General features: G+C 52.0%; 2 protein-coding genes across 2 annotated transcripts; one reads left to right on the plus strand and one right to left on the minus strand.

Annotated features, from left to right (window-relative positions):
- Nucleotides 1-14,016: 14,016 nt before the first annotated feature.
- HER10_EVM0012344 (aromatic prenyltransferase) lies at nucleotides 14,017-15,479 on the plus strand (the record flags this gene model as incomplete). The annotated part of the gene is made up of 2 exons (XM_035481741.1): nucleotides 14,017-15,293; nucleotides 15,350-15,479. The coding sequence occupies 2 exons, from the start codon at nucleotides 14,017-14,019 to the stop codon at nucleotides 15,477-15,479; spliced, it is 1,407 nt and encodes a 468-aa protein (XP_035333497.1).
- A 1,287-nt stretch (nucleotides 15,480-16,766) lies between these two features.
- Nucleotides 16,767-19,270, minus strand: HER10_EVM0010798 (uncharacterized protein). The gene is made up of 2 exons (XM_035480247.1): nucleotides 17,870-19,270; nucleotides 16,767-17,792 (listed from the first exon to the last, which is right to left on the minus strand). Exons 1-2 carry the CDS (start codon nucleotides 18,760-18,762, stop codon nucleotides 17,567-17,569), a joined length of 1,119 nt encoding a protein of 372 aa, XP_035333290.1. The 5' UTR covers nucleotides 18,763-19,270; the 3' UTR covers nucleotides 16,767-17,566.
- Nucleotides 19,271-24,628: the final 5,358 nt, after the last annotated feature.

Genomic DNA, 24,628 nt, shown 5'->3' on the forward strand with positions numbered 1-24,628 from the left:
GACTCGAGATAGATAGGACGAGCAACGATGTCCGGATGAAAAACAATGGCAGTCTGCGTTCGCGCGTCTTTGCCAAGTGAACTGGTCCCTCTTAGCTGTTAAGGTATCGCACTCGAGTCTGGATAGACCTTGTGTGGCCGGAGTGCTGGTGCTGGCTCAAAGTCCGCCGGGGCAGAAGTACGAAGTATTGTCTATGTATGAATGGATGGACGGATACACAGCAATGCAGTCAGGGCAATCTTTTTGCGTTTGAATTCTCGGGCTTCTCTTCTGATGTCATGAAGTTGGGAAACCCAGGTCGGGACGAGTCGAGGTGTAATATAACCAAACCTAAGGGAGGTTGGTCCCAGTCTTCAGAGCAGCCAGCATAAGGTGCCTACCTATCTCGCGAGGTCAAACGAATCAGAAAATGGGTGTACGAGGGAGAGGACCATCCAATAGGCTGGACAAGCCGATAATACTGAGCAACACGTCTGCGTCTATTTGCCCATTCGTACAGAATCACCATCCGCAGGTAGGTAATTACCTCTGGCTTTTGGTGGCTGCACGTGGTCCGGGCAGTCCCCAGAAAGCTTGGGGGACTCCTCGACGTCGTTCGTGACTCGTCTGAGTTGAGAGACGAAGGGTCTGGCTCCAGCCATCCCTCCCAATTTCGCCCCTTGGACCAAGGAGAGAAATCCCAACTTCCCAAGGGCACTGGCCAGGCTGGACCAGATGCTTTCAAAGACGCGAGGGGAAGGAGGGGGCGAGACTGCTCGGGGTATGTCAGGGTATTCGACCAAAAGCTAACTTGGAGTGACAGCGGGGATAAGGTTGCTGTCGATGAAGCAAACAAAGCCCGAATCCAAGTTTGTTGGTCGAAGCAGAGTATTGACAGATGGCCGATCCTTGGACAGAGTTGGCACTTGTTGGTGGAACTGGCCTGATCAGTCGGTCCAAGTCCAAGTCTACGGTGTAATAGAGTGTAAGGGACGCTTTCCTGTCGAGTGTCAACACACACTGACGCAGTACTCCGTATGGGCCAGTCATTTTCCGTTTACCTATGCAATAGACTACCCCGTAGGTTTGAATAGATGACACTCTGGATTGGATGGCGACGATGGGATCAGGTAGATGGAATGAGACCCGGCCGGCGGGCCAGGCGGGATGATTTGTTGGGTAGAGATTAGTGCTTGGCTCCAGACCGATCCATGGAATCGATGCGAGTGTAATCAACGAGAGGCCTGTGAAAGGAAAAGTATTCGTAGAAATTGGGATCCGTATTACGGAGTAGTCTGTGTCTGTATGCGTAGCTGGTCCGTGACTCCGTGATGCCAGGGTGCCAACGAGACGCCGGGGATGTGAATGATGGAGGCGTCAAAGTCTAAAGTCTAAAGCTCCGTGATCCATAATCCACAAGTTACCTTGCCGCACACCGCAAGGGAAAGAGAGTAGTGGCCGGGAGCAAATACGTCCCGTGCTTGCCTCATCAACACAGAGCATTTGAACATCTTCTTGTTCCTTTCTTGAGTTCAGGTTGTTCAAACTTCAGGCGAGATACCGGTACCTACACCAAGCTAGATACACGAAGCAGCAGGCATATGAGGTGGGAAGCGTACCCTTTAGTGATCATAGGTAGTATTACTTCATCCCCTACGAGGTAAGGTACCTTAGGTAAGGTACTTACGAGTAGTCTGACCATCTGAGGCGCCCCTTGGACTTTCGCAGCGGGCCATGCCGCCGGGCGCTCCTCCTTCTCTTCCTCCTGAGGCCCTGACAGACAGTAGGCAGGTCTGAGATAGGCAGCAGCTGACAGGGCCGACAAGTTCCAGATTCCAAGACAGGGCGAAGTTAAGGTACATTCCGGCTTGGCTGTCTCCGTACCGAGCCCTGAAGTAGATGGGACCTTTCCTCTCCTGCCCAAGTGCGTGGGGACGGATGCTCTCTCCGAGACAGCCTCAACTCCCTTCCTCATTCAACAAAGCACACCCATCAATGATGCTACACCTACCCATCTATCCGTATGCGCGTATGCTTACAATTTACGGCACTCTTTCATTGTTGTGCTTTCTTCTCTTCGCAACATCTTGATTGTTTCCCCCGTCCCCAGTCTCCGTCTACAGCAAGCTCCTTCATCTATCTGTTGCTCACGTACCCCCTTCTCGAGACGTTGGCGCACTGGCAACCGGCGCCAGCACCACCAGCCTTGCAGCTCAGCACTGCACCGCATCGCATCGCATCGATCTTCCAGACAAACACTCTGTCTGGGGGGTGCCACGGGGGACCACGCGGGCTTCAGGTCCACGGCCTTCGTTTCCCGTTTCTGCATGACCTCCGGCAAGGGTATCCTCTCTACTCACCGGTCATGAATGCAGCTCTGCCTCTGCCTACCGAGAAAGTCAAATCCAGTGGCCCTATGGCTGCACCGCCTGCGCGAGCAAATGCAACCTGACCGAACCTACCGCACCTTACAGACTCATAGACTCAGGTCACACAGCTACTCCCCAACAGCTCTGGCCTCTCTACGGCGGCAGCTGCTTGAGGTGTCTCCCGTCCTCTTCCCCTCATCCAAGTAACTTACACCCGTGGCCTGCCGTCTTATGCCTCCATTCACCGTCTTGACGTTGCCCGTCGAGCAGCATCCGAAGTAACATGTCCAACTGTATCTTCCAGGCTAATCAGAGTTTATCCAGACCTTCGCGAGCATCATCATCGTCATCTCTTCTTGCGACGGGTTCACCGCCCGTTGCCCACTACAAATTAGTCCAACCTCTACACAGGCCTTTCCTGCAATCCCGCTCAAACGTCCCAGGCTGATTGTTTCTTGGCCATCAGCAATCACTACACAGTATACCCTTACTTTCGGCGACCTAATCTATTCTCACAGAAACTTAAATAGGTCCGTACGGACAGGCTAGGGCACCGAGACGGATACCCGGCGGGCAACAACTCCACTCCGCACCAGAAGACTCCGCAGCGTGCCAGCGCAGGCAAATCTCCAACATCCCTGGGGGCATCAACCGCGTCTCGAACTTCCCGCTGCATGGAAGTGTGCCCTTTACAGGTACCCGTACCCAGCCGTCTTAGCCGTCCACCGGTCACCCTCCCTCCGTTCTACCGCAACACGCACCTACCGTGACCCCTCCACTATCAGTCTCGCCTCGTCTGCGTCTTGGCCTCGTTTTCGTGAACCCAAGTCTGGACTCTGAACTCCTGGAGTGGTCAACTATGCCGTCAAATCTCCTGACTCAAGACCGCTGTATCATCTCTTTCTGGAAGGCAAGCTGTGGCTCTACGGCCAGATCAGCCGAAGAAATGAGCAACGCCCATCGGAAACATTGGACGATTCACCGCTCCTGCTATTCAAACTTCACCATGGGCATTTACCAAACCCCATTGCTGGAAATGATCTGCAAGACTCTATAGCAGCTGAGGATTCAAGCCCGGTCCAGTGATCCCTTCCATTACCATATCTGCTCCTGGCACCTCCTGGGTTCGCTGCGCACCCTGCGAGGCGAGCAACTACCAGCGATGCACTTACTTCATCGGGGCTTCTTGTGAACCCAGTTTGGGCGTTACAAGCAACTGCTTAAAAGAGGAACTGTTGAGCGTCTGCAGCTTTGGTGAGCGAGGCCAGGGCGACCTCGATTCGTACGAAGAGCGAAGGTCACTCCTCGAAACCATGGCTGACTTGTCGCTCACACACTAATTCTTTCTTGATTGGCACATTCACACGCACGCTCACACGCACGCTCACACGCACGAACAAAGATATTGGGATAGCAATATTCCTTCTAGCGGCATGGTGGGAGCACAAATGTCCTGGCCAAGTCGTCAGACTCCTAAACCTCCAAATGTGCCAACTCCCTGGTTACAGACCTTCTCCAAGAGCAGAACGTCTTGTCTCATTCGTCTCGTCCGAGGGTCTGTTGCGCATAGCTCAGACGCTGGATCCAGGACTCAACCCAGCAAAGCTTACCTTACATTGTACGCGTCCCAATCCGGCCCCCCTGTCTCGAACGACTCCTTCAGCAATGCAACCAAAGCTTTCACCGCTACTGGCTGGCTCAGATCCGTATGGTTGAAGTCTCTCACCATGGTGGTTATCCTGGCATCACAGACCGTTCCAAGGATCTCTACGTCTACGTCTGGAATGAAAATCCAGCGTGGCAACAGGGCAGAAAATATCCGTGTTGTCGCCAACGTATCCAAGCGGCTCGCGTAAGGCTGAAGTCGCTGGACACCCGCGCAATGCCAGTGCGTATTCATGCGATGTCCACAGCCCAGACGTGAGCAATGTCGATTGATTTGGCCGCGGTGGTGCCGAAGGCGGCTGTTCAGCAAAACTCTGTTGGCAACCAGAAAATCTGACACAGACTCGTCGGTGCTGGACAACCCATTGAAACGACGACCTTTAAACTCTAATCATCGCTGCAGACCGGGCTGTATCTCCGACTGCACAGTATTTGTGGCAAGAAGCCACCCATCGATTCTCTCGTTGACCGGGTCTCGGCTCGTTGCACGCGGGGTGGGCACGGTACACTGGACGGCAGGTTGGATGCCGTCTCGAGGGATGAACCTGCCAGAACTTTCTATCGTAATCGAACGATCAGCCAGGCTCGCAGGCTCATCCTGTTGCTTCGCATCTGAGCACTGTTCTCAGTCAGCCATGGTAGCATCATCAACGTCGTATGCCTCCCGACGGACAACCGATCAAAGATCAAACTATGCGGCTCAGAAGGCGAGCGGCTATGCGGGGACAAAAAGAAAGACGATGGAGGTCATCGGGTGTCCTTCTCCCAACCCTTCCACCATGATCGACAGCTCGAAACAAAGACGAAGAGAGGCCATGATGAATGAGCTCAGTGGCAAAAGGATGGCACCTTTTCCCGAGCGTATCGAATTCGTCCATTCGGAAAAATCCTGCTTTGCTTTAAGCTTATACATTTCTCACATAAAAATAGAGATCGCTGACAAAGGCTTACGGCTAATTGTCTGTGGTTGTTGCCGATCTTACGATCCCAAGGCATCTTTGGGGATGTTTCGCGTTTGCAGTACCGTTGGCGGGCATGCCAAACCTTGGAGTCCTTGAGAAGAAAAGTCTCTGTTGGGCCACTAGTACCGCTCAAAGGCACCAGAAGCCGCTACGGATATTGCGGCCGCTGTGAATTGCAAAGATAGTCATCAAGTCTCACAAAATACACATGGCCACATGTTTGACTGCAGGATAGTTGCTCTAAAAAGCGTATACGCTGCAAATTGCGAGAACATGCCTCAGGGTGGCCGCATCAGGCACAGTCAGCCACAGAATCACACCCCGTTGGAACCTCCAGCTCAGCCCCAGCTTCCGTCCAACGACATTCCTTCGCCGCCGTGGGATTGAGAAGACTACCGCACATCACTGATTGGCTCTGAGAATACCCAAGGCCTAGTTGCCGCCGAGATGGCGCCCGCATAGCCAGCAACAGCCCTACCGTAGGGCTTACCGTGGGATTCAAGGGTGCAGCTCAAGCCTCGCATGTGCCATCGGGTGTAAGTGCTGCAACGGGCAAGCCGGCTGTAGCCGCAACAGCCGCTTTCCCTCAAGTAACGTCTATTGCGTGATGATTTACCCAGCTGAACTCACAGATAGGCTAAAAGACTACAGTCTGCCGCTCCCGCTGTCCGCTCTGCCCTCCCCGTGAAGAGCGGCGGGCGTAAGGGCGGTATGGAAGAGGACAGGGTAGAGAGAAGGTTCTGCGATCGCAGTCGCTCTACCTTGATCTTTGGCATCGGCCCCAATGTCGCGGGACTAGGTTGCCCTTAGCTTTCCCGAGAGCTGCAAGCACGTCCTTCCTAGATAATTGCTCAGGGCTTGCTTTCATTGGATGGAAACGAGAAAGACTTTCCAATATTCAACTGCGTTGCGGTCAAGGGGACGCACAGCTACAGCTGAGAATCCCGGCCGACAGGAGAGGGAATGTGGGCAAGGGAAATACACAACGGCTGACGGCTTGGCGCAGCTTACCATTCCTGGCCCAGCCCGTCCAACCCGCTCCCGGATGCTGCTCCGGGATTGTGGGGGTGGGAACGCGAACCCGCCCGTCCGACCTTCCGGACGGGGTGGGGAGAGTACAGATCCGCTGCGAGACGCGCCTCCGAAGTCTGACGACATTTCGGCGAAGAGGGCGTTCTCCACATTCCCTTTCCAGTAAGGAGGTCTACGGGAGGACCGGGAGGCTTTGCTGGGCTGCGTTGTTTTCGTGTCTTCCGTTGCAGCGTGGAGCTTGACCTTGCAAAGACTCTGAACTGTGTGCCGTTTGTAGGATTGGCAGTCTCGTCAAGACGAATTCACTTCATCTGATTAGCAATGCCGAGACGAGGGTTTGACGGACAACAAGTGTTGTCATCTCCTCTTCCTACTGTTATTCTTCTTTCCTTTTGCTCTCACTCGCCGACCACCGATTGGATATCATGCTAGGCTCCTTCAAGGAAACTTTCAAGACCAAAGAACTCTGGTCTTGGACCATTCATATCAGTATTGCATGACTAGTCATGCAGACCGTAGACGGGCTCCTGATTCCTCATCTCGGCATCCCACATTGCCGAGGCGAGTACTGGGCGCGCTATAACTTTCGTCGCGGTCCACTGAGCTGGGATATGCCTCCGTGAGTTATTCTCTTCCCAAAAAGCCAAGAAGGAGATGGTTTGACCGGGAAGTCATACGAACCCGAAGCCCGTTTGAGGGCGTGGACTGCCGTATCTCCTGTCAAAGAATCCAGGTGCAGGTTATCCTCCGAGGCCTCTCTATTTGAAAAACTGCAAAATGCTTACTGATGCCTCAATATCTGCCTGGTTGGGAAGAAGGGAATATTCGACTGAAGGTTGTGTATTTCTCTGACCTAGGGTGAGTACTGGGGTGGGGTACATTCATATAAAGTACTTCAAGTTGAGTTGGTTATATCGCAAAGGCCAGTGCCGCTACGTCGGCGGCTCGTTCCTGCCAGGATTTTACTCGGTAACGTCGCGTTGGAATCAACCTCATGAGACATATTAGGCCTGAGCCGTCTACTGTCACCTTGATCCGTCGTAAATGGTTGCTTTTGTAGAAGTCTTGAGGTACTAAAGAGAAGTAGGCATCCAGGACTTTTGTAAGTGTATTTAAGCAAGTGGGACTTACGATTTGAGATAACTTGATTATATGGCGGGGGGGTTGAGCAGTCGGCTCGTTTTATCTATGGCCCTGATGTTCTTTCTTGGGTCTTATAAGAGATATGTGACCACTCGCCTCCCGAAACGGGCTGGTTATTGGCAACGGCATCAGGTCCAGCGCCATCAAGGAGACCAGCCTTGCCTATCCGACTAGAGGAACCGACGCGCTTCGAGACACAAACGAGGGACAGTAAAACCTGCACACTCCTTGCGTTCGGTTAGGGCAGCTTGAGGATGCAGTCTCTTGAATCTTTGCGCGATTAGTTCAGGAAACACAGCATTCTGTTAAGGGACTGAACATTGCGACCACGACCACGATCCACGCGTATTGTCCAGCTCTCTTGACTTCAAAAGGCTCTGACCCTAATGATATCTTCGCCATTCAAGCTTTCGACGATAGTTTCGGAGAGATGATTGTAGGGTTCCCTAGGGGGCATGTGTGAAAAAAGGCGTTTGACGCCCTCACAGCCACAGGCTATGTTATTAAATACACCCCAAGCCGTCTCTCGCGTGCTGCTGATAGGTACATACATGTAGGGGGTCAATCTCATCGCTTGGGGCGGCGAAGGACTTTGACTACTTCCAGTTTCGAGGAGATATCGAGAGACAGGGGAACTCGACGACAGGAAGATCAGACTCAGGAGAATGTACCCTGACAGACTCACCGCAACATACGCAAAAGCAGGTGAATGGTGCAGATCAATGATTGTTTGTTAACAACGAGTCCATTTGTCAAGCTGCTCCAGAGATAAAGGCAACCCTATTTTGACTCGTGATGCAACTCGATTTCCTGCCTACCTGGCCGCTTCAATCGGCCGCAGATCCGAGAGGTTAAGATATGAAGTTGGTTCATAGTTGCTCTTTTGGGTAATGAAGAAAATTGACGCCAACTTGAGGTTCAAGTCGTAAGACGACACACCTCCGGCTTTGCCTGAGTCCATCTTGCCCTACTAGAGTGCTCAGGACTGGAAACACCATGGGGGACGACGTGATAGTTCATAGCAAAAGTCTTGAAACCTGAGCAAGAGAAGATTGAAACCAACTCTGGAAAGCCCTTCACTTATTCTCTGCACGGAGTTTCGGACTTCATGGGAGAACAAAAGATCGACGTGATTGGCGTGATTTGTCTACTTGTCTCTATAGACCCTAGTCAAGAGGCAAAAAGAACCCCGAGTAAGGCAAAAGGTAAATGTGGTCTTGTATGCATCCGCCGATAATCGAAATCGGGTCCCTTGCTATTCAGTCAAATGAGTGGAAGGCAAGGATGATAACCACTACACTACAGATGCTTGATGTCGTTTTGTGCAGGAATAGTCAAATATGTACCCACGATGTGCGGATTCGCTTGGGCTAGTAAGGGCAAACGGTGTAAGACGGCCCACATGCGGGATTTAGTCAGCCATCAGACTTCGAGAGCTGGATGTCCACACGCTGCTGTTGAGGTATGTGCGATGAAGACGTTGCCGTTTCAGAGAAACTAAACACAGATGATAATGAATTCTTACGATGGCAGGATCTCGTAGATCCTTGGGACGTGTTATTGCCTCGTCGTCTGTTGGTGGTGGAGTCGGGGTTGGCTGGTGTGCAAGCTTCGTGCTTTAAAGAAGAGTGTCTTGCCTTCAATTTGTTCTCTTGATTATGTCGAGGATGTCAGTATTTGATTATTTGCGTTTCTATTTCTGATTCCAATTCTATTACTATTTCCAGGGATTTCGTGAATGTTTCTCTCACAACTGGTGACACGCCGCTTTTGGAATTCAACATGAATGATCCACCGACCATCACGAACGTGTGTTGAATATTCACAGTCCAAGAGCATCGATTAGCCTTTCTGTCTCTGTTTGACAGCTACCAGACAAAGGGTGTATGTGGCTTAGAATAGTCGCTTCCGTTAAAGTTCACCACAACAAATGTCACCAATTATGCTCCTCGAATTTCTGATGGAGAGTCGAGTCAATTTTCATACGGTACTCGTAGAGGTAGATGACGTTAAGACAGTAAGAAGAAAAGGGGACCCGAGGAGAACAGGGGAGCTTGTTGTAGATGGGCTTGCGGTTGATGACGATATTGAGGAAGACGAGGCGCTAGTGACGCCCGATTGTGTCTGAGGCCCAGTTGAGTTAGGTGGCGAGCTTGTTGCAGTTGCACTCGGGGTGCTGATGGGGCTGGTGGTTTGGCTACTCGTGGAGGCACTGGTTGTCGAGGACTGACTTGTGGACAACGAGGTGGTGCTCAGAGACGATGAGAGGGTTGAAGAGGTGGAAGTCGAAGTTGAGAGGCTTCCTGATGCGCTAGTGGAAATAGAGCCAGGTGTCGTCAAACCGATAGAAGTGCTGCTAGTGTTTGATGATCCCGAGATAGTGTTCGAGATCACAGGCGTCGTGACTGAGGTAGTTGTTGGCAAACTTGAAGTAGTAGTGCTGGAAGATGAAGTGCTGCTAAGCGAACTTGTAGACGAGGTGCTCAAAGAAGTAGTACTGGAGGAGGAGGTTGAAGAGGTTCCAGTTGATGAGGATGAAGGGGTGGATGTTGTGGAAGATGAAGTCAGCGATGGGGCCGATGTTGACGTGGGGGAAGTAGAGGAGAGAGATGTCGAAGATGTTGTCGAGAAAGATGTAGGCGAGGTAAAGGTTACAATGGTATCAATCGAGAACGAGGAAGATGAGGATGAAGTTGGTGTTGAAGAAAAGGTGGAGGATGTCGACGACAAGGATGAAGACGAGGTAGACGTGGTACTTGACGTGGAAGTGTCGGATGAGCTTGATGTGATAGAGGCAGACGAGGACGATGGGGAGGATGTGAGTGTTGAGGTTGGGGTGGTGGATGCCGACGAAGTAGATGAGGACGAGGTGGACGAGGTAGAGTCCGTTGAGGATGTTGTTGATGACGACGAGGTAGATGATGAAGTAGATGAGGACGACGTTGACGAGGTAGACGATGATGATGAGGTCGACGAGGTCAAGGATGACGTTGACGAAGATGAAGTCGACGAAGAGGACGATGAAGACGAGGTAGAAGTGGTAGACGTCGTTGTGCTAGCAAACAAGCCGACGGGCACTGCTCTCTTGCCATATACAGAGTATAAGAGCTGGTTGCCCGTGTTTCCACCACAATTTGCAGGAGGAGAACCTGTGGGCGGAGTCTCGCCGCAGATATAGTTGCAGTTGCTGTCAACAACGCCAACGGTGTCAACGAATCTGATATCGGCCGAAGGTAAGGAGCAGTAGCAATATGTATCGCGAAGGAGAGCGAAGTCCCTGTTATTTGCTATGCATAAATTTTGGCAAACCAGCGGCCCATTGTCGGTTCCGTTTCGTTCTACTAGAATCAACAAGGTGTTGTATAGCATACCGCATCCCTGATACGCCATAGGTGGGACATTGTATGCAGTCCCTTGACCGAGGACACAGTTGAAGGCATAGCTGATGGTAAAGAAGACTGTAAACCAAAAAGGAGGCATCATGCATAGCCAGGATCGTCTAGAGCGCTCAAAAAGATGAGGAATGTCCTTGTAGCACACCAAGCGATGGAAACTTGGGATCTACCTGTTGAAGCAAAAAGAACAGAAGAAACCATGAGAAACGGCTGCAACAGATATGTGTGTTATTTTGAGGTATCCGAGTGAATCATGAGTTCCATCCTGGTGGTATTGCAGGGTTTATTCACTAGGTAACGATCATGATCAGTTCTCAGCCTGGTATAAGGGAGAAGGGGCAGGTACACATGGCATAGCACTGAGATGACAATAAGGCGGCGTGGCTGTCTCGTTCTGCCAGCCAAAATTCCATGGATCCAGATCAGAAACATTCTGATTGACGTGTGGTTGGGCCCAGGGCGACACATTAATCACCCAGGAATTCGAGCCCGTTGCTGAGACTTCAATAGTAAGACAGCCCCTAGCTAAGCTTCAATTCTTGGATTTCTCAGCTGCAACGTTGCCGATAGCTAGACCTTGAAATATTGTGCCGCCTTCCAAAGATGGCAAAGTTGAGCCTCTCGCTTCACACAGTTGTTCTGTTGTTGGAAGGATCGGATGGGATCAAGCCGATATAATAACTGGGAACTCAATGTAGCTCTGAGATGGAATATTTGGGCCGAGTACAACAAACCGCTTGAGATGTAATGAGAAATCGGGCTCCATGCCATGGCATCAATGTAGTGAGACATGGAGGCCAAATGCATACGTACAACTGGCCAGCATCTGGGACAGACACAGCATCTGTATGGCCACAGGCTAACATGGATAATTCGGCTATGCCTAGATATATAACATGCGGCCCGAGGGGTTCCTCGGAATGCTCGTTGATGGTCGGAAAGGAGGATTCTTTTGAAGGAGGGAGTTGAACGACCACCCGGCGTCGGCATTGACTTTCAATTACCTAAGTCAGCAGGATGCTAGTATCCCTCGCAGCAACCCCCACTCCACCAGAACATCATCTTTGACGCAAGCTCGGACGGTTGGTCTGTACTTCGGTGCATCATGAAATCTTCAAGCCGCAGCACTCTACCCATTCGAGTTCTTCCTCAGCCCACGGTCTGCTTATCTGCTTCCATAGGAGGACCGCGGCAAGCATGAGACGATACAGCCACAGACAAGTCATAGCATGGAAGCCTTCTATCTTCGTATTCTGAGCGTTCGTCCTACACAAGCACAGAAGACATGCGGCGTGATGTCACTGCCGAGCCCGCAGACAATATCCTCAGAGCGTAAGCTGGCCCTCTGCTAGTCTGCAGAAGACCTCGGCCACGAACTGCTCGACTCTTTTCCGGCAGGCAGATTCAAAGAACTTATCTCAGCCGAGCGCTGGATTTGAAATCCTTCTCACGTCCACGCGACTCTACAAAGTTAATTTTGCTATCTTGAACGGCTCATCACATCTCCTTCGCACAGTCTGTTTTCTTATCTCCATGGGGGGGTTGGTCCCAGCCATATCCTCACTGGGTGAGGACAGGCAACATGCGAAGACACCCTGGGCTCAGAATGAGAAGCTTGACAGACAGACCGAGAGGATAAGAAGCGATTTCCGACTTGCTAGCTCCGAGCAGATGTGGCTCTTATTCTCCCTGTTCTCCCGCGCGGCCTCGGGCCGTGGCAGTGCAAGTGCGCCTGCGTTTCTCCTTCTCCCATGATCACTGGTTTCCATGCACAAGCCAACGTGCCGGCCTAGCAGCTTCTTTCAGATATCAGCCTCCACTTATCATGAAGCCGCGCGGAAAGAGTAGGTTGGCAGGACGTCTTAGATTGGGCTTCTGTAGTTGAAGTAAGCGGAAGGATCCATCTTCCCTATGCAAATAGTTCTCGCGGAGGAGAGGTAAAAGTGTAATTCCATGAAAACCCGGCCAGTCGAAACAATTCCCCGTAACCCATCAATACAACTTACGCGATTTCCGAGATGGCAATTCGGTTGCTCGATGGGCATTGGATGCAACCTTTCGCTTGCTTTCCCGAATTCGAGACCGCCGGTCATCCCCAACAACAGCTGTATCTTCCGCATTGAGTTCTTCCCGCATGAGTCTCCCAAAAGCTGTCACCAGGTTGCATTCTTTTGCAGGTTAAACCGATCACCTCGGCTAGTGCGCCCCTCTGTGGAAGCTAAAGTCCAGACTTTCTCCAGCCATGTCCTTCTCTGTAGGTAGATGCCCGAGGGCGGGCCTTTCATCTCATCTTCCACCCTCCCAGAGAAGCCAGGTTTCGAAGCTTCTCACACACCCCTCGTCTCGAAAAGCATCTTCCATTTGGTTTTCCATCCTCCGGGTGTCCGGTAAGATTTCTTAGCCTACTTTCTCAACGAGGAAAGGTGCGACCAAAGCTCAAGAGTCTATCTCGATGTCTGGTACCTGCCAAGACCACACCAAGCTGCTACTGCGTAGGACGGCGTTAAACGGTGTTTCTCTCCTATCTGCGCCTCACCGACACACTGACACTGCGGCCTTGGCCTTGGGTTCTGCTGGTTGTGACAGCAGCTGTGCTTTCCGCAGAGGCAATGCTAGTAGCATGTAGCTGTGAGTTGCCATTTGCAGCCGCAGCCCGCAGCTTGCATTTTGACTGACTTGTTTGACAGTGCGAACGATGTATCCCATGGTTATCATTCGCGTACGGATTACTTCGTCACAAAACACATACTGCCATCTTGAGCTACTTTTCTTTCGGTAGTGACGCCAGAAAAGACACCTTATCCGGCTGGAGAACGAATGCGAAATATCTCCTGGAGACGCGGGCCCCTCTGAGGCCCGTTCTCTCCTCGCAAAATAGGCATGGACAAGTTCACGTCCCGATTGACGCCTCCGGACCACACCACCGGATTTTGAGTGGGTTCCTCTCGTGTGGTTGCCCAATATGGCAGTCCGGCAGAGGGGGGACCATGAGAGAGTGTCCGTATCCTCAATGCAACTGGCCGGCGGCCTAGGAACACCCTTTGCTTCACTTGCTCTTGACAGCGGACAACCTCCCCGTCGACCTTACCAGACGGCTGGCCTTACTGCAGAGACCGAGTTGACTTGCGACTGGCAGCCATGCGTCCCCGGACTGCCACGCCCTCGGCAGGGTCCATATGTTGGCCCATCCTGTCTTTGCCAAAGTCTTGGATTACCGTTGTCCCTGCAGAGCACCGGCAGGCCGTAACGACCCAGCCACCTGCGCGATGACAGACGGTTTCAGGATCAGCCTTGAGAAAGCCGCTTGAGGCAATCGCAGCTGAGTGTGGTACTCTGATGGGTTGGAAGTACCTCATCAGAGATATAATGTCCTGGACAGTCTTCCCATTTTCTGGTTTTGGGTTACCGAAGAACAAAATCATCTCGCAAACACTTCTATAATACCCATATTTGCATCAGCTCACCGCAACAATGGCTCCCACTATGGCAGCGCCCGCTTACACGGCCACTCCCAGGTCACCCTTCCCTCTGCAGCTCTCTCCCAGAGCTCTGAGGTCACCGAGGTCACCCATGACCTTCAGTCAGTCCGAAGTCCTGTCCCCTCGGGCCATGGCCAAACAGGAAAAGGACCTATGCCTTCCGGCACAAGGCTCCATCTATATTCACAAGCCTGATCAAGACTTTTGGAATGTTCGTTGCGCCGAGACTCTCGATGCTTTCATGAAGGCTGCCGGCTCTTACACGCCGGCTCAGCGTGCCGCCCACCTCCAGCTTCTCTCGGAGATCATCGTCCCGTGCATGGGTCCTCACCCGGCTACGGCCCCGACTAAACCCCTGCTCACCGCCGACGGCTCTCCGTTCGAGCCATCATGGAACATCACCGACTCGGGCTCCTCTTCGATTCGCTTCTCATTTGAGCCCATGGGTCGGCATGGCGGTTCAGCATCAGACCCATTTGCGCAGAAGATCATTCCTGCGATACTTCCTGCTTTGCGTATGGTATCTCATGGCGTCGACACGCGGTGGTTTGAGCAGTTCATGTCCGCTCTATTCCTGACCGAGGCGGAGTCAGAGACGACTCTCTCCAGACTTCCAAAGGGAACTCGCGCGCCCACGTCGTTCCTTGCCTTTGACCTGGATGGAGCCAAGGCTGTTTTCAAAGCATATTTCTTCCCGGTCCTCAAGCATATCGCAACGGGCGCTTCGACCGAAGACATTACGTTTGACGCGATCCGCACCCTGTCACCCCGGGGCGCCGACCTTTCCCAGTCTGCCAATGCCACGGAGGAGTACTTCAAGAATTGCCCATTTGCCATTCCGGTAGAGATGATCGCCCTGGATTGCATCGACCCTGCCGAAGGAGCCCGCGTCAAGGTGTATGCTCGCACCCGGTCGAACGCCTTCAACGTCGTCCGCAATGTGGTGACTCTCGGCGGCCAGATCAAGGACGAGGCGACGATGAAGGGCCTCGAAATTCTTAAAGGCATTTGGCATCTACTTCACAACGAGGCAGAGCCTCACGACGATGATTGGAACAAGGAGCCAAAGATGGTGAACACTCTCCACAAGGGCATCTGCTACGGCTTCGAGCTTAAGCCCGGCGCGAAGTGGCCCGAGGTGAAGGCATACGTGCCGCTTTGGCAGTACGCCGACAGCGACGCCGTCATCTCAGCAAATTTGGCCCAAGCATTCCGTTCCAGGGGCTGGGCTGTCGCTGAGAAGTACCAAGACGACATGGCTCGTTGCTTGTAAGTGGATTCCTATGCCTCTCTCTCCTTCACTGAATACTGGCTAATTTGATTAGCCCGCGTTCGGACCTGAGCAAGACCACAGGCACGCACTCGTACATTTCATTCGCCTATTCTGAGAAGAAGGGCGCCTACTTGACCATCTACTACTCCATCAGGCCCCAGGACTCATTGTTGGCCTTTTGAAGGGGCAGAGCACGACTGTAACTGGGACTAATTGCTTAGGGTGGGGGGCGTTATTGCTTTTCTTCTCACTTTCTTACTGTATACCTTTTGCTCGCGCCCCTGAGAGGCATAATATTCTGAGCACCGATTCCTGACATATGTGGCAGACCATGAGATTGATGGTGGCCTGAACCACAATTCTCATCCACATGTGTCCAGGACAGACAGATTTGGATGACAAAAGACATAGACTGACGGAATAATCCAAGAAGTCAAATTAACCTTCTCACACACAACTCATACTTTGGCCATGCTAAAGTGTTCGTCTCTTGACTGCAAGGCGGAGAAGATCGTGAAAACGTGCTCGTATGTAAACGTAAATCCTACTAAAAGTTAGTTTCTCGTATTAGTCTATGAACAAGTTGGACGACGCTGGCCTGCCGCAGTTAGGGACTGCGACGAACATAAGAAAATAATGTCGTCGGCCGTACATAGCGAGATAGTAATACCCCTTCTTCTCGTATACCACGAGACTCGACGCAGTTCAGAGTACCCATTCCTGGCGAATCATTAAGGCTATCCAGGCTGTCCAGCTGCGCGATGGAATGAAGTATCGTGTAAACCCGAAGTACCTACCTTATCCTCAATGCCACCATCTAGGTGAATACAAACACTATCTTTATACACAATAAGAGGCCCTTGTGTATGCCCCCATACAACTCCATGCCCGTCACCATACCATCACAGCAAGTGTCCGTCCAGGTTCGACGGATCAGGTCGAGACTCTGCTGCGTGGTGGAGCTACTTCACGCTTCAATAAGCAAAAGACAACCGGTGATGAACTCTTCCCACCTCATTCCACCCCCCTTCCTTCTTTTCTGTCTTAGTGTTATATTGCTATGTATCGATCGGGTGTATCTGACACAACACGCGGTCATCTGTGGTAGCAATTCCCAATATCGGACTACCTTAATCCCCAATTGCAGTCCATTTCATCCAAGTCCTGCGGATATCATTTCACTACATAGTAAGCGGGAAGGGACTCCTCTCTACCTAGCTAGCTTTGATACCCGGTAATGAAGGGTGGGTGGTAAGGGCCAGCAACGGGATGACCGGGAGATACGTGCGGACGTCAACGTCCCGACTATACACAAACAGACCAAGTGGGTGACAAAATCGATTTCCTGCTCGTCGTCTTGATAAGTACCCCTCTCACTACTCATATCATAATCACTACCTTTCTATATTAACGTCCTTCTCAGGTATACACGTAAAGAAATATACTCTATTTAATAGATATTAATACTAGTGCTTATAGCGGTTTTAATGCTAGTGATAATAGTGGTGTAACAGCTTGTCGCATATGTCGAGCGGAAATCGATTTTGTCACCCACTTGCAGACACCTCCCGGTAGAGTTTTCCATCCCATAGCAACTCACTCCCTCCATCATGCGTTACCTCGGGACGAGATGTTCCCGCTCCTCGACGACTGAGAAGAGGTTTCCTAGAGAGCTTGGACTTCATGTAGGCATGTGGTGTAGCGTGAGACTGGTGTAAGGAGAAAGTGGAATTACGTCACTTAGCCTCATGTTTACACGCGGGCTTCCTTTTAGAAGCTTGGTCAGACATCACGGGCAGGAGGGAATACCAATATGGCTCGCTTAGAGGAATCAATTCAAGGAGTGTAAGTTTTTGAGAAGCCTATGACAACAAATTCGAGTCCCCAAAGCTTGCCTCTACGGCTATCATGGCGTCCGTTTGACAACAATAACGCTTGATGGGGAAATGAGAGTGTATGTGTAGACGTCCGGCACACGATCCGTCTCCGAGCGTCCTGTAAAACGCTCGATGCGTGTTGGGAAAAGATTCCTAATTTTTGCCAATCCCGCCCCTAGAAACAAATCGACGCAAAAACAAAAACGCCGCTTCTTTATGAGATGTGTAGTTTCCTCTCTTGTCCAATTTTTGGTGGTTCGATAAGTGATTTCTTGTGTTGGTTATTTTTTCTGTAAAGCAACGATAAGGAGTAAAAGGAAAAGTGGTATCATCAGTTTCGCACGTGAGTTGATTTTCAAGTTGAAGTTCAGTTCCAATATGATGTCGCTCTCCTAGACCTGAGCCGTCTCGGTCTTGGGAACGTCCTCCTCCTCGTCCTTGTAGGGAGGAAGGTCGGCGGACTCAGCCATGAGTTCGGACTTCTCCTCGACGGCACCGGCCTCGCGATGCGTGTTCCTGCGGGCACGGCGGCGGCAGTGACGGCGAGCGAAGGGGGCCTGGTGGCGGACGAAGACGCGCCACAGGCAAACGACGAAGGTACCAACCATCATGCCAATGCTAAAATGTCGTATTAGTGGATCCGTGGGAAAGGGGGTCACGCGACCGGGGGGGACGGGGGAAAATGGATGACTTACATGCTAACACTGACGCCAGCAACAATGCCGATGAGGATCGGGAGCAGGATGTGGGAGGTGATGTTCTTAGCCAGCTGACCCCAGGTGTGGTGGTGGTGTCTCATCTGGCCGGCGTGGTGAGAGTGGTGTCCGTGACGGTGCTGTCCGCGCATGCTTCCGTGCTTGCGGCCTCCGCACTTCATGCCACGCATGTTTCTCAAGATGGCGGCGCGCCATCTGCAGTAGAAGGTGGTGCAGTCCTCAGCAGGCGGCTCGTGGTCCTCCTCTTCCTTGTGGGACGGGACGGATGTCTCGGTTTGCTCGACATTGCCGATCATGAGGCTTCCGGTAGGGGACTTGATGAGCTTGACCTGAACGTTGGGGACGTCGGCGACGAAGCTGTTTCCGACCTCGATGATCTGGAGGTCAACCTCGATGAGCTCAAGCTCCTGCTCGTTATCCTTTGCGATGGGGCGGACGCCCAGGCTGTAACCCAGTTGAGGGGTGTTGGGGTCGGCGTTTTGAGGGTGCTTGGTAGCGGCCTCTGCGAAGTCGGGAATCTGAGGAGCACGGAGAGCCTTGTACCACGAGGCAGGCTTAGGGTAGAGCTCAAAGTCGTTGACGAGGAGGTGGTCGACGCCGGTGGTGTCGGTTTCGATGGAGAAGGTGAGCTCGAGGTGGTTGTCAAGGTCCGTCATTGTGTGGTAGCGGCCATCGTGTTGACGCATCGTCAGGGGGCAGCCGGGGCAGTCGACCTTGACACGGTGGCTCGCAAGGCCTACATCTGAGGAAGCCTCCACGAAGGGGAGGGTTTTGACGATTTCGTTGTCGGCTTCGGAGATCTCGGGTACGATGACGAAGGCTTGCGTGGCCGTAATCGCCAGGCCGGCGGCGGCGAGGGATTTCAACAACATCTTGACGAGGTCTGTGTCTCTTTCAATCTGTTTGTCGGCTGTTTTGATGATCTAGGGGGACGTGTCGATTGGGTGCGTTTGGTGATGGAAGTGTTTTGTTTCGACAGAGGATAGAGTCGAAGTTGGTCGGTAGGTACGGTAAGGAGAAGGGAGGTTTAGGTTTTGAAGTTGGAGTGGGAGGAGAGGTGCAATGACATGAGTGCCGTGTCAATGGGTTGAGGTGGAGTAAAAAGGGACCTGAGCAGCAGCAGGCAGAGTGGTAGCGTGTGTCGGTCACTTCGTAACCACGGTACGCAGGGCAGGTTGCGCTGACGCAGCCCAGTAGTACGGGCCTTTACCCAGTAAAAAGATGGAGATCAGGTGCTGCAAGTGGCGTTAGTCTGCTGGGTGCATGGATGCCCACTGCTCGGGGAGAGACTGAGAGAGAGACAGACTTACCTCAGAGAGGGGCAATCGGGGACAGCTTGGGACGCGCTAAGGTGACGGACCGGGGACGACACAGGGCAGGACAGGTGACTGTGCTGTCTCAATGGACGGGGGATTCGCGGGCGATTGCGTGTGCGGCCGGGTGGTGAGTGACTTATTCGGAACCTGCGGAGACGAATGGGGACTTTCCTTGGTGCCTGCAAGCTTTCCTCGAGTCTTGTATGCCTGAGGCAAATCAGGGTCATACCGTAGCGCTGCACATCCCTCAGCCCGATTATGTCATTCGTCCCTCTCCTTCCCTCCCGAATCCATTCTCTGTGCCTGTCTCTTTCCTTCCCGTCCAGCCGTAGAAGCCCCGCGAAGGGTCGATCGGTCTGCCTCCTCAGGCACATCTCACCGGGTCCTCACCTTCCACTCGCTATCGTCCACTCACCTTGCTCGCCCGTCCTATATCTCCACTTTTCTTTCCCTCTTCCACTTTCCGCTGCCTCCGTGCCGGACCACTTTCACGCGGCAACGGGCAACTACCAACGGGGGCCAACCTCCCAAGACTTCCAATACACGTATCGAGTCGCATGGCATGAGCGTCGTCCGTGCTGACTATAGGTACCTTATCCAGAAGGATACAGAAACTCTTCCCCCCAGCTCCGATGGATCATGTGCTCCTGCTCTTCTGTCTCTTTGAGTTTTCGCCTACCTTATCTTCCTGTGCCTACCTTGACGCATCAATGCTAAGCGCGCTGTTGCTATCCTATCCCTGCACCGAGAACATTTGCTCCCTTCCTCACAATGACAGATTTCAGCACGAGCGAGGAGTGAGCACCAAGCACCCTAGTCACTTGTAGCTGCCTTCATGACGTCTACGGCGTGTGCTCGAGTCCCTTGCCACACTGAGTAGTTTGGTCTTTGAGCGAGTAGACGGGCCGAAGACGTTGGCAGGCCTTCTAGTTGGGTGAAAGACGTGACTGCCTAGGTAGGTGCTGTTTTTTGGTCTTGTTAGAGTACCAAGATAAGGACATGCTGAACGGTGTTATTGATTTTCCATCGTTGCACCGCTAGGTCACTCCTCAGCCAAAGCCCTGCGGCGCGCCTCAGAGCAAGGGGTCTCATCCGGGTCTGAAACCCCATCGCCGTATCATCGTGATACAGGAAGTCACCAAAGCCCACCCCAAGGTCCCAAACGACTTAGTTAGCCCCCCTTTTTCTTTCTTTCTTTCTCTCTCTCTTGCTGTTCGCCTTGTGCAAGTTTACCCCTACGCTGCCAGAATAGAAACAGCTGTTCTCGCTCGGGCTGTGCTGTTCCGAATGGGTGGATTCCTGGCTCGAAAATGGTTCATGTTGGTCTCGATGGTTCGGCCTAGCCGTCGAATGCCCCCCAGTCCTCACCCCCAGTCCTCCCCAGATACTGAGCAGTGGCAGATTTTGACTATTATGGGCTCTTTTGGTCACTAGTGTAGAATACCAAATGCAAATGGTCTCGATCTCGTAAATTGGGAAGTGAGTGCGGCGCCTTCCGCCGCCTATCGGCCTCCGAAAAGTTTCCAGGCCGGCCGCCCCGGGATCACCGGAAATTGCACATCACGCAACTCCAATTTCCCGCTCTCCGGACTCTACCGACTCTCCGCTCCGGTGCGAATTCGTCGTCTTCCGCCGTCTTCCGCCGGTCAACTTCCGCTTTGGGTCCAATTCGTAGGTAGGTAGATGGGTAAGGCAGCAAAGCAATAAAAGGGTCGCCCTCATCTCGGTTTCGCTCCCGAAACACAAGGTCCCGGGCTCCCTTGGTCTGCCTTGCCATCCTGATTCCGAGAGGTCTGAATGGCGTAACTTGTTGCTGAATACAGGCTTTTCCTCGCTGAAGAGAACGTTCCCCCACAAGAAGGCATATATCTATAAAGCCAGTCGCATTGCTTGCGTGTTGTTCATCGGCATAAGTCGCTATCAACCGCGGGTGCTTTCGAAAACGTCAAGAATCTCCTTGGGCCTCTACCGAAACGGGTAGTGAAAAGTTTCACGCCTTTCAACCCGTGATGGCTTTCATACTGGCATGCTCGATCTCGTAGGAAGCGCGACAATGCCCATATCAGGACGTAATACTAAAACATGGCCCGAGAAAGCTTGCGCCTATATCAAGGCACAAGACTGGCAGAGGAAAAGGAAAAAGAAAGCCTTCAATTGCAAGGTCCTTGCCGTCTTGGCTATTGTGGCCATTCATCCCACCCTCTCTCTTTAAGTCCGTCAAGCCCGCATTTGCATCAAGCACGTTACCTACTCCGCGGCAAGAATGATCAGATATTGCACACGGTAGCTCAATACATCATCCAAAGAGAAGCACTTTAGCCATGGTTTGAATACGATCAACCCAAGTGAGCACCAGCCAATCTCAAAGTAGTCGTAAGTCACCAGAGAATTCGATGTGCAAAGACCTACCGAGGAGAGTTATAACAGCGAGAGAGTCACAGGTTGCCCAAGGTGCATTTATACTCTCGCGGGTACAGAGCATCGGATTTGTTGACAACACGACCTATGCAAAAGGCAATGCAAGGTTCTCTCACAAGCTCAATAGGACTGGTGAAGAATTCAAATATGATATCATTGCGAGATACATGCCACGGTAGCCATGATATCACGCTCACGGCAAGTCTGCGTGTGCTATTTGGCACTCGCTCACACCGAAACTGGGAGACAACCGCTCTCAGAAGATGCATAGTACTGTATGTTCAGCCGTCATGATTGGTAAAGCCCCTTGGGACATGGAATTCTCTGCTTTAGCTTGGATGTATACATATCTATAAAGATATCTATATGCAAGGACTGTCGACGTACTAAGAGCAAGAATTGTGGCGCTCTCTTTCTCAATGATGTGTAAGGTTTCACCTCTTCCTGTCGAGCCCATCGCCTTTCTCAATGTTCCGCTTTACGGCTGATACAATGGTCATACATTGACGACGAGTCTTGATAGAACTTCGTCAAGATATCACAGTGGCCGGCGCCAGCTTGTGCTGTAACTTGGCAAAGACCACGAAGCCCCCTCAATACCCATCTCCGAACGCCCATCGGGGCGTGTTCCTGATATGCCTTCACGCGGCATGTAATGGAAAGCACCGCAGCTGGGGAACATCCATCCTGGTCTCGTAGTCATGGATATAAATTTACCTTCTACACGCGGCGCCATAATGCAGATGGAAGTGACTTGAACGGGCGGGGTATCTCTGGTCTTATATAGGTATGACTTGAGTAGAGGTAAAAACATGAGCATGGAACCACCACCGCAGCTGGTTGCTGCAAGAATGTCGGCACAGTCGCCACAGTTTCAAGGTATCTCTCAAAATCATGAGCGTTCATACAGCCAGATCATGAAGTGCAGATACACGCGGCTGGAAACTAGGAGCTGCAATAACCCCTCTAGATAAGTGTGACATGGCCTTCATAGACTGGAGATGCTCAGGTGGCAGAACAGATACGCGAAGGGATAATTACAGCGGGAGAATACATCCTCAGAGCCGACCGGAAAGGAGCCTCAATGATGTCATGTCCAATTGTTGTCGCAGTAAGTACAGCAGCGAGAACCTTTTCCTCGTCTTCCTCACGTGACGCCATCAACATTCTTAGCAGTAGCCTTCGCGGCAAATGGTATTTGAACGTTGATATCGTTCCATCATCATCGCCAAGTACCATCTCTAGCACAGCATCTAACGTGACAGACGGCAGCAGTTGACTTAGTCGGCGATAGCTTTTCAATGTCAAATTCTCGACGACGAGTAAACGTAAGTGGCATCGTACGATTGGGGATGATCACCTTGACAGACCCACGCCAGAGAGACTAGCTTGCATAGCGACAAAATTTCCGTGTAATATTACTTTTGAGTTTCGCACGCGCCAAGAAGTCGCCATGTATCAGCTGTCAGAAACCTTGATAGATGATGCCAATTGCTGTTCCTCTTGAGCAAAGATTAATCAAGGGAGAAGAATAAAGCCAGCCTCTGAATGTCTTGACGGTGGTCTACTTGTGCTAAACGCAATTAGAAATACAGGACCCGTTTGGTCATGCACAACATTTAGTGCGTGTCACGGCAAGGGGATCGAGAATGCGACTCAAGCTCAGAGATTGAGTTTTCTAGAAGATTATAGTCAAGCACGCAAGCTAGTTAGCCTGACGATTCGACATGATCGACACTTCATTGGAATGCTCGCCGAGGCTGGTGATGAGATTCGGGGACCGGCATGTGGATGCCACCAATTCGGAATCCGGAAGAGATGTACATCACCCATACCTGTTAGTGTGACATTTGAAGCCCCTTCAATATTCATACAACAGCAAACAAACCCAATTTGCCATGCTTCGTTGGCGAGGCGAGGAATGGGAAAGCCTGTCCTTGCGGTTTATTGCAAGCCAATGACTATTGTCCAAAGGGAGCAAATGTTTTTTGGAATCTGTGTGTTGCGTTGCGAATAGATAACGTGCTACCCACCGTGATATCGAGATGAAGATCCCGAGCCTGGTATGTAAAGACATCTCCACACCGGAGGCTAGCCGGCGCCGTGGGGCCGGACGGTTTGACGTTGACAGTTGGGTACGGGAGCTAGCGAGCTGCCAATTAGAGGCTGGCTCAGAATTGAAGGGTTGTTGAATTCAAAGTCAAACTCCATCATCGCACTGGCGCTTGTATGGTTTGCCCTCGAAGAACGCAAATCATTTTTGGCGGCTTTTGTCGGAGATGACGTGCCGGTCAGATAACTACGACCGAAACTGATGTCAAGATTGGAGAACGGATCGCCCGTAATGCAGGCCGAAATCTTTCTTCGCCGTGGGAAATGGTGGCTTACCTGCGTGACTGTCGGCGCATTGTTTCGTTTCGTCCCAAAGTTCCACGTGTGGATGAGGAGTCGAGGACGGCTATTCAAAGTCTGCGGAGACACGGTCAGTGGAAGCAGTCATTGAGTTTTTCTCTTCTGCTGATGTGAAGCAGAACGTATCTAGAAATGGCTGCCTCGGTAGCAGATGGGAGGAGGCATAGACCCTGAGCTCAAGCCGCGCGGGAGGCAGGCGTATGGACAATGCCGTCGTGTGCCTGAAGTTTCTCTCATGCGGCCTTGCCGTCGCACACTTCCGTGTTCTGCGTGCCTGAATCCTATGCCGAAGCGCTCGTCTGGAGTCAAAGAGGCAACAGTACTTTGCCGACACCCTCAGCGCATACTCGCAAGAGACCCATAGGTGTTGACCAACCGACAAGATCGAGCCGAATGCACCACAGAGAGGCGTGCCAATGACTGCCCTTCTCTTGCAAGCGGCGTCGTTCCTTGTCAAAGGATCGAAAAGGGTCCATGACTCCAGGGCATGCGACAGGGCATTCACTTGCTGGTATCTGTATCCATACTTCGTACTGACCTGGGCCAATTGAGGCTATTGTGAGGGATAAAGAGATCTGACCCTGGGCCCTGT

Source organism: Colletotrichum scovillei, assembly GCF_011075155.1.
Source record: "Colletotrichum scovillei strain TJNH1 chromosome Unknown Contig00006, whole genome shotgun sequence".
In the NCBI taxonomy this organism is placed as follows: domain Eukaryota; kingdom Fungi; phylum Ascomycota; class Sordariomycetes; order Glomerellales; family Glomerellaceae; genus Colletotrichum; species Colletotrichum scovillei.

Excerpts from the sequence above, each read along its gene's own strand:
- HER10_EVM0010798 (XM_035480247.1), bottom strand. The coding sequence starts at position 18,762 with ATGTTGTTGAAATCCCTCGCCGCCGCCGGCCTGGCGATTACGGCCACG. Across the intron at positions 17,793-17,869 it reads GCTGGCGTCAGTGTTAGCAT|CATTGGCATGATGGTTGGTA; the intron begins GTAAGTCATCCA and ends ACGACATTTTAG.